The 13380-nt window shown below is 48.6% G+C and overlaps 4 protein-coding genes across 4 annotated transcripts; all 4 read right to left on the minus strand.

Moving 5' to 3' along the window:
* Positions 1–410: 410 nt before the first annotated feature.
* Positions 411–1760, minus strand: ANOM_000639 (uncharacterized protein; the record flags this gene model as incomplete). Its single annotated transcript, XM_015545897.1, has 1 exon — positions 411–1760. The coding sequence occupies one exon, from the start codon at positions 1758–1760 to the stop codon at positions 411–413; it is 1350 nt and encodes a 449-aa protein (XP_015411851.1).
* A 628-nt stretch (positions 1761–2388) lies between these two features.
* On the minus strand, positions 2389–7348 carry ANOM_000640 (putative RSC complex subunit (Sth1); the record flags this gene model as incomplete). The annotated part of the gene is made up of 3 exons (XM_015545898.1): positions 2389–3061; positions 3117–7127; positions 7256–7348. 3 exons carry the CDS (start codon positions 7346–7348, stop codon positions 2822–2824), a joined length of 4344 nt encoding a protein of 1447 aa, XP_015411903.1. The 3' UTR covers positions 2389–2821.
* A 1477-nt stretch (positions 7349–8825) lies between these two features.
* Positions 8826–10361, minus strand: ANOM_000641 (BAR domain protein; the record flags this gene model as incomplete). Its single annotated transcript, XM_015545899.1, has 5 exons — positions 8826–9414; positions 9477–9757; positions 9813–9928; positions 10005–10172; positions 10235–10361. 5 exons carry the CDS (start codon positions 10359–10361, stop codon positions 8826–8828), a joined length of 1281 nt encoding a protein of 426 aa, XP_015411902.1.
* A 1791-nt stretch (positions 10362–12152) lies between these two features.
* Positions 12153–12985, minus strand: mpt (putative DNA repair and transcription factor Ada; the record flags this gene model as incomplete). The annotated part of the gene is made up of 2 exons (XM_015545900.1): positions 12153–12512; positions 12566–12985. The coding sequence occupies 2 exons, from the start codon at positions 12983–12985 to the stop codon at positions 12153–12155; spliced, it is 780 nt and encodes a 259-aa protein (XP_015411905.1).
* Positions 12986–13380: the final 395 nt, after the last annotated feature.

Here is a 13380-nt window from a genome sequence, read left to right on the forward strand (position 1 = left end):
GGAGAGCCAGTGAGATCATATAATCTTTAAGCACTGGGTCTTAGGATCCAATGGACAAAGAGAATATCCTTAGTGAAGCGTATACGAAATCTATCTTTGGCTGCAGTGAATTGTGGATCGTCAAGGACTGGTCGGCAGTCACCTGCAGGGTAGGAGGGATATGAAGAGCGAACTATACATAGTCGCCAACCAACTGAGGATCTGTGATCGAATTGGCGTCCGCAACTCGATAACGAAGCATGCAAGCATTGCAGGTAGATGGTCTTACCGCTTCTCCTACCACAACCCTACGACTCGGTGGTGCTTACTTAGTGCTTGGTATAATGAGCCAGCAGTGCTCGGTATTTAACACTAAGCGCATCGTGTTGCGTCTGGTTTGTTCGCCTCTTGTCAAGCAGGACTGGCCCTTTTCATGACTCCCAACTAATGTATGTGGTCCGTTTGTGCCAACCCCCGTCCACCCCATGGGGTTTCGACAGAAGTATAACCTGACACGGGCTCGCCACAATCTCCTCTGGCAGTATCGGATCGTATACGCGTTGCCGGTCTTCAGGTATTCTTTTCTCAATGGGCAAAGAGGATAGCTCGGCCTCTTCTGATTCCAGGACCAACTCGGCTACTTTGAAAAAGATCCCCATGTGCCACATCCCCTCCCTTCTACGATAATCTGATAAAATCTGTATGGCTTTCCGTCGAATGATGGGATCACGACACTTCACCGCTGTGAACCACAATGGGGCGGTAATCCCAGATTCAAGGAAAAATCCATTCGCGGGAGAGGGCTTTTCCTGATCAGGGCCCAGGCGAAATACTTCCTCCGCAAGGCGGGTCATTGCTTCGAAATCTGAGCGGAAGTTGTCGAAGACCATCTGATCTGTTGCGAAACAAGCTCGCAGCCATATCAATGAGACTCGATGATGGAGTTGGAGTGTAAGGGGGCCACGCCTATCCAAGGTTTTGGAGTTCCCCTTCCGCGCCATCATCTTGTTTAGTGCCATCGTCCAAGCATCGAACTCCTCCTTTATATCTTGCTGTTTCTGTCTCTGTTGCATTCTTGTAATGGCACTTGGTGTTGGGTTCTGAAGACTTAGACGCACGAATCTCAAGGCCTTATTCATTAGTCCGTCCAGGCAGAGTCTGGCTTCTTCAATGGTGGTGAACGAGATGTTTCCCTCTGTGGAAGGAGGCAGTGTGCCTTTATGGCCAATGGTCAGCGGGGCTAATGGCCGCCCAAAGAGAGACAGCTGCATATTTAACCGAAAGAATAAGTGGGATAGTTCCCTGTCAATATCCCTGGACTGAGGAGTTGCATTGGCAAAATGGCCCCGTTTATGGAGAATGGTCGCCCCTGCTGCTAGGTGGTTCAACGCCTGTTTATTGTTCCCTCGCACAATTTCTAGGCATACAAATAGACCACATGTGACCAGCAACAAGTCAACCGACTGGGGTTTTGGTGTGGTGAGGTGCTTCATTAGATATTGAATGGATTTATTGTACTGCTGGAGTACGAATTGCTCCGTAACTGCCGCGTTTTCCGCTGAAGGATTCAAGATGGCCCGCTCATGGGCAGCACTAAGTGCAGTAATGGCATGTCTAATAGTCGGTTCGGACTGGCTGAGCTGTGGTAGTTGAAAATTCCAAAGCTGAGGGCTGAAGAAGCCAGAAAGAGCCTGTGACGTCTGCGAGCAGAACAAATCTACATACTGTCGCTCTTCCCTGGTTCCCGGACGGAGGATCAGGCGATGGTCAGGACTCACCATTGACCAGGCGGGTCGCGATTGACGATGTACCACTTTCGTGGATAATTGGTACGGAGGAGAAATGTTGTAACCGTCACATTTCCGGCCAGAGTTCTTACAATGGAGGCATTCCGGCTTCTCCTCGCCGCACTTGACATGCCGTATCCTGGGGTACGGTCAGTGGTGTATGAACGTGGATGCAACGGACATATGCCCTCTTCGGTTGAGAGAAACCAACTTGCAAGTTTGGCACCCTGTTCTTGACCTGGATGCTTTTGTTTTTTATTCTGCATTGTCATAGTGTTGAGAGGACAGCAATTCAGGTGGAGGGCTCGGGAACTGAAGTCATAGGTTGAAAGGGGGGCGGATTTCAATGTAGCTGTTTATAGACTGGGACTAATGCATGGCTGTGCCACTATAAAATTTAGGGTTGGTCACTCCCGATGTCGGTCGGGGCTGTACATGCTGGTCCATACCACAGTATTAATAATAGCATTCAACTTCGTTTTTACATTTCGCGCATTCTTTTCATTCCAGTACGATACATTCGATTGCCCATTAGTACAACTATATGTAGATGTACGACTACCATGGTCTCTGGTAGGATAAAAAAACACAAACATGAAAGGTGAGAAAAAAAAAAGTGAAAAAAAAGAATCCAATTACAGCCTCTCATCATCATCTGAGACAAATTTTGAAAGGGGAAGTCAAGTCTCTCTAGTGATGGGAAGATGATAACATCCCGACACGATAGGCAAAGGTAATAGACAACAACAAAAAGTGAGAAGACAAAATCTGTATCGGATCAGTTTATCGACACTGAATACACAGGAGAAGGTGAGGTTAAATGCAAGAATAAACGAAAAGAAAACCATAAATGAAATCAAACGCTCGTCTTCAATAGAGCAGAGCATGCGCCATCAACCATCATCCATCACCAAGTCACATAACGCCGTCCAAAGCCGGATGGGTACATGTCAAGAAAAGATCAAAACAGCAAAGTGCGTTGGGGGGGGGAAAAGGATTTCCCCCGTACGTAATGAACAGAGTCAAGCAAGCCAGGACGAAGGTTTATGCAAAGGTCACTCCTCAGTTATTCCAGCCTGTGGAGTTCCGTTGGAGGCTCCTGTACTGTCCCGGTTACCACTGTTGAATGTAAGCTTTAGCTTCGGTTGGCCGGGGGTTGTGACAGCGCTAGGAGTTTCGACGCTGGGGGTTGCCGCGAGAGACTGATCATGACCAGCAGGTGCTCCCTGGTCGTCATAGTTGGCAAATTGCGGGTAGCCCTCGGTCTCTCTCTTCAGTTCACTCAGGCATTTTGCCTACTCAACGTCAGTACTAGTCCATCCATATAACCTATCAACAGCGGCGACCTACCTCGATATCATTGGCATCTTGGAACAGGATGCTGCCATCTTCATTATAAGTTCGAGCATTTTGACAAAGGAGATGGATATCATTCCTGAAGTCCTTCAAATTCTGGTATTCGTCACGGTTAATCTTCTTTCGAATCATTTCCATAGCAATCGGGTTCTGGATGATCATGTAGTAGTCGGGGTATTGCGACTTCGGGGGTGGCTTCATGAATGGCTCAATTATAGACCGGGTCACTGGGCCATCTTCGCTATCGGAAGAATCTGCTGGTAACTCTTGCTCCATGTCCATCAACGCTTGATATGTATTGTTGAGTATGCGTTGCAGTGTAGCACGATCCTCTGGGTTCAAGGTCTCCACAGGCTTAGCCTGTCTACCCCTCTTACGCTTCGGCTGAGGAGTCTCTTCCACAAGCTCTTCTGCCTTGCGTTTCGGCGCAGGACCTCTGCGACCGCGTTTCTTAGGCTGTGGTGTTTCAGAGCTTTCACGAGACGGTTCAGGCGAAGAATCACCAACCACCTTCCGTTGACGTCGTTCCTTGTTGACACGACGACGCTCAACTCTGGCCTCCTTTCTAGCGATGGCATCTTCAATTGTGTCATCGTCGGCATCCACAGCCATGAGCCATTGCTCCTCAGTGAGACCATCGTCGTACCGAGTAACCTTGCGCTCACGTGCGCCGCGACCAGCCATCTCAACCTCGACCTCATCCGTAACAGGGTTCTCTTCAGAGACATAAATGTCTGGAAGTTCATCCTCTCCCATCAAGCGTGGAAGCGGGTGGCCAGGTCCGTAAGGATCTATTGTTGGTCGCTCCTTGTCGAGGCGCTGGAATACAATCAGCTCGTCATCAGATCGTGCCATGATATCATTCAAATCATCATCATCCATTTCCTCCTGTTCATTGATCTGATCAGCGGCCTCGGCAGTTTCGAGGAGCGTCCGCAGTAAAGCTTCTCGTTCTTCATTAGTAGACTTGTTGTCGAACTTTCCTGCCTGAATGACCTTGCCATCCATGTCGAGCTTGAACTGTGCACGTTCAAGAATCTTCTCTTCCACGGAATTGGAACTAATCAAACGAAGGATACGAACTTCATTCTTTTGACCAATACGATGCGCACGATCTTGAGCTTGCAGATCTTGGTGGGGGTTCCAGTCTGAATCGAATATGATGACAGTGTCTGCAGACTGAAGGTTAAGACCGAGACCACCCGCACGTGTGGAGAGCAGGAAGCAGAAGTATTCCGAATTCTCTGCGTTGAAGAGTTTCAGGAGATCGGAGCGGTCGTCAGACTTAGTGGAACCGTCAAGACGGAGATACTTCATTCCACGAAGGCGCAAGAAATCCTCCATAATGTTCATGATCTGAGTCATCTGGAAGAACATCAAGACGCGGTGACCAGTGGCCCGAAACTTGGGCAGGATTCTGTCCAGTAGTTCGAATTTACCTGAAGTACGCCAAAGTAGATCATTGGTCCCGCGCCCAGGGTTCATTTGATCTTCTACAGGCTCAAAGACGAAAGGATGGTTGCAAAGTTTCCTCAGCTGCATCAACATGTTGCTGAGACCGCGCATGCCAGTCTTGCCTCCCTTTCCATCGCTAACAGCCATCTTGTTATGCGTGACAAGCTGCTTGTAGAGCTTGGCCTGCAAGGCAGAGAAACGGCACTTGATGACCCTTTCTTGTTTATCTGGTAGATCTTTCTCAACATCCTTCTTGAGACGTCTGAGCAAGAAGGGACGAAGAACCTTGTGCAGGCGGCGGATGACCAGCAACTGTTCTTCTTCGGACAACTCCATTCGATCCTGACCTCCAGTGTTGGCGAATGGAGTATTAAACCACTCATCGAACGATTTCACAGATTTGAAGATGTTTGGCAGAACGAAATTCAGAAGTGCCCACAATTCTGGCAAATTGTTTTGCAAGGGAGTACCGGTCAGAATCAAACGATACCGGCTGGTGTAGTACTGTGAGAGAGTGCTGCTCAGCTTTGACTGCGTGTTTTTCATGCGGTGGCCCTCATCGACGATCATGTGGTTCCACTTGACTTTGCTCAAAATTGGTCGATCCTTGATAATGTATTCGTAGGTAGTCAATAAAACCTGGAAGTTACCCCAGCGAATCTGCTGCTGCTGCTGCTTACGCGCGTTCGGGGGGCCCTTATAGACAACTCTCGCGACGGACGGGGCCCATTTCTCGAATTCCAAATTCCAATTGGTGAGAGTACTGAGTGGCACAATGACAAGGAACGGGCCATTGTTCTTTTTCTTTTCAATGATGTACGTGATCAAACTAATGGTCTGAATGGTCTTTCCAAGACCCATCTCGTCTGCCAGAATACCATTGAGGTTGTTGTTATAAAGTGAGATCATCCATTGCAGTCCCTTCATCTGATATTCCTTGAGTGTGCCACCAACAAGGATAGTAGGCTGCTCGGTGACAGCTTCTTTAATTCTATGGGCGACAGCATAGTAATCAATTTTGCGTCTTCCGCCAGTTTCGTCGTCAGTTCCGGACCCAACGTCTTCTTCCTCCTCTTCTTCTTCGTCGTAGAACTGATCATCCTCGCCGTATCGTTCGGCCAGGCTACGTTGCTGCTCTCTAACCGAAGCGGCAAGCTGTTTAAGGAAGTTGTCAGTCTGTTTGAGCAGGTGAGAGATACGTGAATCTTTGGCCTGTCCCAAAAGTTTCAAGTAGGTCTCCTCATCGTTAGCCTTAAGGGCCTGGAGACGTTGCTTAGCAGTACGCTCGACACGCTTCTGCTCCTCACGTTCCATGTGCTGGTGGTGCTGAAGCATCATACGACCCAATTTCTGCATACGGGTGCGCTGCTGATTTGCAGCATTCTGGAGCTCAGCGCCGTGGTTAAGGATGGCTTGGAGTTGATCGTATTGCTTCCTCTTCTCTCTGGTCTCACGGGCATCACGCTGTTGTTTCTCTAACTTCTCAGTAATTCTAGCCTCACGCAATGACTGCTTCTTCATACGGCGATGATTAGAGCGGTTTGCGGTCATTCCTAGATTATCGAAGTGAAACATCTCGTTCTGTATTTGTTTTCGGAACATCCGTTGCTTAGGAAGGAGATTGAGCATCTTGTATTCAATGAGGGCCTTCAACTTCAACGAGTCATCACCTGTTGGGGTATCGCTCCGGCTTGTATCCCATACGCCTATATTAGCAGGCAGCTCAGCCAATTCCGCTTTCCGGGCGTTGATCTTATTATACAGAACCAGCTCTCTCTCTTCGCGCACCTGTTCCAAATCAATACCAGGTGGCATCAAGGCTGGGATGCGCGTACGATATGCGCGAGAGGCGTGGTCGGAAAAGCTGATGGTTTTGGGAACTGAATCATAGGGCGATTGAAAAGTTTCATAGAAATCTTTAGATTGGGGGGGAGCTTCCGTCGTACTAGCAAGCTGTTCGGTCTTGTTTTGAGATACGCTTTCTATGACGCTCTCTGCTGCCGTCACATTATCTGAGGGCGCGGGGGTTTGCTGTTTCTTAGATGCGAACAGTTGTTCCTGAACACGAGCTGGGATTGAGAGATTCTTTGACAGCCACTTGAAAGCGACAATCTGATTTCTAAGCGTGGCCAGCTGCTCAGCCGAAAAACTACCACTAGCAACAGGTGCTCCTTTCTGAGAGGCAGCCTGCCCTAGAGCTTGCTGCTGACTACCTGCTTGGGTGGAAGTGCCATCCTGAACGGCGCTAGTACCCGAAGACACTGAGTTCGTTCGACCTGGGTTGCCAATGACACGGTTAGACAAGGAATCTAGCCAGTGCACGGAGAAAGACTTAAAAGCGGCGAGCTTACCATTCACACCATTGATGGCGGCAGAGTCAGGACCGGTACCGTTCATTTGTTGACGCTGTTGTGCCTGAAGCTGCTGTTGTGCAACTTGTCTTTGCTTCTGGAAAAACTGCTGTCGCTGAACGGCTGAGAGAAGGTGCTGGGCTTTCAGGAACTCGGGGTCATCGTGGCGGACACCTTGCTCTTGCATCTGCTTGTACTTCTATGCGAATGTCAGAGAAATCAATTGAAGGTGGCATTGCCAAACAATTGACAAGGGAGAGGAAAAAAGGAAACAAAACGATAAGTAGGGCGTGGGAGCTAGAGCGAAGAATTGACCAGGCGACGTACCTGAAAAACCTCTTGAATATGCTGCTGCGTCAAATTTGGCGGCAGGCTCATGTTCCCAGTCGCCATGTTTGGTGCTGACTGAAGGGAAGCCATGTTTTAGCGCGTGGTTTTACTGTTCATAGGCGGAGTAAACACGTTGGGGTTGACCTAGATGCGACAAGATCCGCGACCAAGCAGCTAGGGGAACACGTGGAAAACGAGTGTAGTTAGGGTGAACGATAATTCGCAGCTATAGGGCGATAAAGCGCGCCAATTTATAGACGTGGAGGAGGAGTGGGAGCCTTGTATCGATGGATGCGACTGATAGCGGCCTGTATCTGGACCTTGGCGACAAGTTTCGTGATGTTTTGGGATGGGAAGATACAGGGCGGTAGGCGACCGATCGGAAAGAATCAGTAATAAGGGAAGGGGGGGTGGCCCAACGCGATGCTAAATGGGTGATGGAGACCCCAAATGGAGGGGTCGCGCTGAAAAGGGCGCGTGGAAGGCCTGTATGGATGAAATGGAGATGGAGGGGACGGGGCTTTCGCGACTTTCCGTGCTGGTCGGGGAAACTGGCTGTGCTCAGCCTTTGCCTGTAACGAGGAGAGGTAGGCGGCGAGACGTTGGAAGAAGATTTCGTGCCGCCCGCACGTGACGCTGTGCTGACTCATCCATCCCGCCGGGTCGTATTCGGATTTGAGGAGGCAAATAGGAAGACGCCGGTTATTTACTAGTTTGAGCTTCAGCTATCCTTAGTTTGGACTAGTCCATCACGTCCCTAACCACCTTGAAACCAAGCTATCAGAGATGGCTTAGGTATTAGCAAGACCAGCAATAAAACAACTCTATCCGGGAATATGGCCGTATGCTCATACTAGATGGTCATCCATTGGGGTATTTGCTAAATGGGCTTCTTGGCTCAATTCCAGGGTACTAAAGCTGCGGCAGAATATATATAAAGTGAGACTTCCATTTGAATTCTTTCTATGCTAACCAAACCACATCTACTACAGCCCAATCCTAACTAAACCGAATGGCCATCAAACGGGCTCACGGGTGAGCACCTAACTCGTAGATTAATCGGTTATCCAGAGGAATTCAACGCAAGCTGGGTTCAAGTTGTCGGGTCTTTGGAGGTGAATGGATAACGAGACCAACGGAGATATATTTATAACACCCTTCTTAATTCCATCAGATCCCACATATACTCAACTCCCCCCATTACATCAAATCGTTACCTCCTCATATCTGTATACTAGAACTTCGACACCGTTGACGAGATGAATTTATATATACGCTGAAGATATTTATGCACCAGTGGAGAACATGGTTCATTCTGAATATAAACAAAAGCTTATTGAGAGCATCTCTGCACGATTACAAATACAAATGCTGCCGCATACTACTACACGCCAATGACTATCATCAATAGTAAACTGATCATCTACTGCCACTCACCGCAGGCAAGCAGATAGTAGATATGATCTCAAAAGCCTCGCAAGATGAAAAAAAATGCCATGACACCCCATTGTGATCTATCCACCACAAACCCCCAGAAATCCTAGGGATGATTAATGGTAAGGCGAGCCTATGCCTCGCCAGCACTGAGTATAGGCTTTTTCATAGGCGGTGGCGGCGGTGGCGGCTTCTTCGCGCGCGAAGGTGGAGGGGGTGGAGGTGCTTTTTTCTGTACCGCAGCCCCGTTCAATGTAGTCGAACTGCTTCTTCTCGTGACACCCCCGAATGATGATGCCGGGGAATCAGACCGTCCCTGGTACATTCTATCGGGGCTAGTGCCAGATCGCGAGCTGGTGTCCTCAGACGGATCGGCGGCCATCCGAGTCAGAACACTATTCCTGCCGGTAATAAAATTCTCGCTAGGCACTCTATATGGTCGAGGACCTGGGCTGTATGCTTGTTCCTGTCGTAATTGTGCTGGACTTTCGAACGTTGAAGTCCTATTGAGGAAAGGTCTCTGCGGTACAGGCTCTGGGGCATAGACTTCTCTCGGGTCCTCCACATCGGACGGAGACCTGCTTGACCGAATAATGGGGCGCAGATCTGCCGAGTTACTAAGTTCCTCATGCAGGGGTTCGTAACGCTCCTGATACGAATGGGCTGTGCTAGCACGGGCACGGCCAGGGCGCCGGCCACTCGAGCTTTGTATCTGAGATTGCCTGTCATAGAATAATTAACACAACTGTGGGAGACGTTTTCTTGCCAATGTACAGATACTCACCGGCCAGGCCAATCATTCTTGAGTTGGAGAAGCACTTCTCTGCACTTCTCGTGGTAGTTCAATTGCGCCTCCAAAAATGTTTCCAGATCTGCAATACTCTCTACTTCACTTTCTTTGATGTCCTGCATCCGCCGGTATACATCATCGTTGGCCTCCTCATATTTAGCCTTTTGGGTTCGAAGTTCTTCCTCTGCGCGAAAATCCTCCTTCTTTGCCTTCTGCATTTTGGACAGTGAAGTGTCAAAAGCCAACCGCCGGCTGTCGAGTTTCCTGCGGGCATTCTATATAAGATATTAGACATGTCGCGGCGATATCTAGTAACTGTGAGGAATTTACCTGGTACTGCTTCATCTGCGCCAAGGACCGGTCCAGGGACTCAAGCCAGCTTGAGTTCGCCTCTGCGATATACGACTCCTGGAGGCGAGCAATGCGCTCCTCCGTCCGTCCGAACTCTGTGCAATAGGAAATATAATAGTTAGACACGTGGATGTCCGGGAGGTCGAGGAGGTGTCACGAGTGATAACATACTTGTCAGGCAACGGCCGTATTCGGAATTGGCGTCATAGTCCTCGCCATGGCTGACCATGCTAGTGCCCAAATGACCAACGGGCAATGTCTTCTCTTTGTCATCGCCTTCGCTGCGCTTCGAGACGGCTTTGACGTAGGCAATCATGGACTTATGAAGGCGATCAAGACCTTGTCGAAAAGTCAGCCACTAAACGAATCCTTCCAGCTTTAGTATATATCGGCGGACTCACCCTCGTTCCGCACGCCCATTTCTGTCTCCATGGCTTTGAAATCATCCGAGAGATTGGTTTTGACCTCACCACCCATCCTCTCTCCCGCCCATTGCTTGAAGCGATCAAACTTCCTGTTGACGTTCATGGTGGCCGAGTATAGTAGGCGATAGAATTAGACGATTGGTAGAGAAGCTAAAAGGAATTGGAGATAAAGCTAGATTGATCTGGCCAGCAGATTGGCAGAAAGAAAAGAAAAGAAAAGAAAGAGGAAAAGAACGGCCAAGCGCAGATGGGCACGCGACCTTCAAAACGACCTTCCCCGCGGTGATGTATGAGGAGAATAGTGAAGAGAATATAGCGAATTTCAATCGAGGTATAAAGACTTGGCCTGTAGTAAAAGAAAGGGGGAGGGAGACAGAGGGGGAAGGGGGGGGAAGTGGAAGGTGGAAAGAAAGGATGCGAAACACCAAGTGGGTGAGAGGATGCGCAGGGATTAAAGACTGATGGAATGTTACTACTACACAGTACTATTTACTTGTTATGACTCTCATGATTCAATGGTGGTAATTTATTTTTGTTTTAATCGATTTTAATTCCTCTATTTGTTTCAGCTTACCACCGACAAATTACAAAGATACTTTTTTTTTTTACCCTTGATAGAGAACAACAATGCTACTCATGGGCATTGACAAAAACATGGATTTGAGGGAGCAGAAACGCCACATGGATCACATTGGATTGACTTTGCCTTTACCATACAATACCTTGCAGTCTCCACCGGGTTCCGTCGTACGTACTCGTATGTCTAGACCCTTGAGGGTAAAATAACTTGGTAAGTGATTCTTGTATAACTACTAATAAATTACGTAGTTATTTACTGTTATTAAAGGTGGGGACGGTTGCCCGTATGATTGGCACCAATTGTTAGCTTCAATGTTCATGTTCTGTGTATATGGCGAGGAAAGTTAGGTGTACCTGAAACCTTAGCCTGTTGGATGGATGGTTTGAAGTCTATTATTATTATCTGCGACTAGAGTGTATCACACAATGAAGCCTCATAGGCCAGTTTGATTCAACTGCAACAGGTGACACGCGTTTTTGTGGGGCAAGGAGTGGGGATGCGATGCCACAACTCTCTGCTCAGATTGCCAGTCTTCAAACGTTGCCACTGAACTATTTTCGGAACAGTGCAGATTCTCTAGTCCACCAGTGTTTCTCCAGAACTACCATATCTAGAGTAGTCTAAAAGGGGTACATCTGTATACCTTCATCGAACAATTGATGTAATATTACACAACTAAATCTAGTCTGTACTATCATGTGCTGTATTAGCATGGCCGTTCGGCAGTTTAAGTCATGTAAACTGGAAGGGTGTTAGCCTGTAGCACTAGACCACCCTCTCCATACGGAGTACATGAAACTCCATTTGATGTTTTTCTGGAGAAAAGTCTAGAAGCCCCGGTGGGATACTCTTGCAGATCCTGGTGCAAAAGTGATATAAAAAAAAGGCGAACTACTCCGTATTTGAGTGGGTAGATTTCATCTCAATACACAGTACACCAAGTCCATACTTTTCAATACAACCTGCAATTCGCCTGTAATGGAGAGGTCGGGGTTGATGATCGGCGAAGCATATCAGTTCTCCAGAAGCACTGACTCCATGGTGGCCCAGCTCTACCCATCTACTTCAGGTTGACCATCTGACTCCTGAGGACCCCTGGGAGAGTGGAGCGATTAGCCCATACTGAATCCAGGTTATTTAGTACATCTGTTCTCCTCCCACTTCAGTTTTTCTCCTTTTCCACGGATCAATGGACAGGTATTCAGCAGAACAAACACGGCCTAACCACCGTCCTGGTTGCGCCAAGCGGACCCCCTATGCAGGGATTATCCAGTATCTCATGAAGTCCTGCCTGTCAAGAAGCAAGCCACTATTTCAGGATGGCATGGCAGTCTCCACACCTGTGAGGTGAATGCCGCCGTCTAGGCGACTTGTTTGTTCGTGTTGCAATATGGCATCACCAATATCTTGGCCATAGTGCTCAGTGGCACCTGCGGCATCTTCCTTGGGTAATGAGATGAAGTCGTCCATAAATTGTACATCAAATTCAGCCTCATACGCAGCTTCCGTGGCTATCAAAGTGTCAAAATCATTCCAGTTTATAATATCTCCAGGATCGAACACATCGTCACTCTCCAAGCCGCAGGATAAAAAAGGCGCATAGTCATCAGGGCGAACACCGCATGGTTTCAATTCCGTAATACTCGTATTTTGGCTGCAGTCATCCAGGGGGCCCTAGGGGCGACCTTGAGAATGGCAACAGCATATTGCCCGGGCGTGACGCCCACGAGCTTTTTGAACACCCGATGGAAGTGACTTGGCGTGAGGCATGCCTGACTAGCCAGTTCCCGCAGTGTCGGTTTGGAGCCGGACGCTATCTCTGACTGGATGGTTTTACATGCCCTCTGTATCACTTGAGCCTGAGGATTACCCGCCCGCAGGGATTGTGGTTTGCAGCGCTTGCAGGGTCTGAAACCTGCCTTTTCGGCCAGCGAGGGCGTGTCGTAAAATTGGACATTTGCTCGCCGGGCGAGACGAGCTGGACATGATGGCCGGCAATATATCTTGGTCGTTAACACAGCGTACACAAATGATTCGGCTGTGGCATCTCGGCGGACCACTGCCTGCCAGCGGGCGGTGGCGGACAGGGTCGGCGAGGCACAGGCGGGCAGACGAGGTAGTTCCAGGGGTAGATTCTCCTGATTCATCACGTAAGATGAGCTATATGCCCTTGTATAGGTTTATGGGACGATGAGACAATTCATGGAGGATACTTGTTCGAAGAAAGTCTGTCTCTGGGGGGTACGCTTGGTTTATGAAGTGCCAGTGACATCCATATGGCGCCGCTGATTGGTCAATTTAATATCAATCCTTTTTTTGCCTCCAGAAACCTTCGGGCGTACAAACCATCCGGCATACTGTGTATGGATATACCGAGAAACTCATTCGAGAAACTCATTCGACACGCAAGTGCTTAAGACCAATGCGAATTTATATACAACCTGGATTGCAGAGACCGCATGACTTACTGTATCATTCATTACCCCATGGATAACTAGATTATGCCCACTTCCCCGTAATAGCAGCGCCAAGACCACACCAT

This window comes from Aspergillus nomiae (assembly GCF_001204775.2).
Source record: "Aspergillus nomiae NRRL 13137 chromosome Unknown contig00007, whole genome shotgun sequence".
NCBI lineage: Eukaryota > Fungi > Ascomycota > Eurotiomycetes > Eurotiales > Aspergillaceae > Aspergillus > Aspergillus nomiae.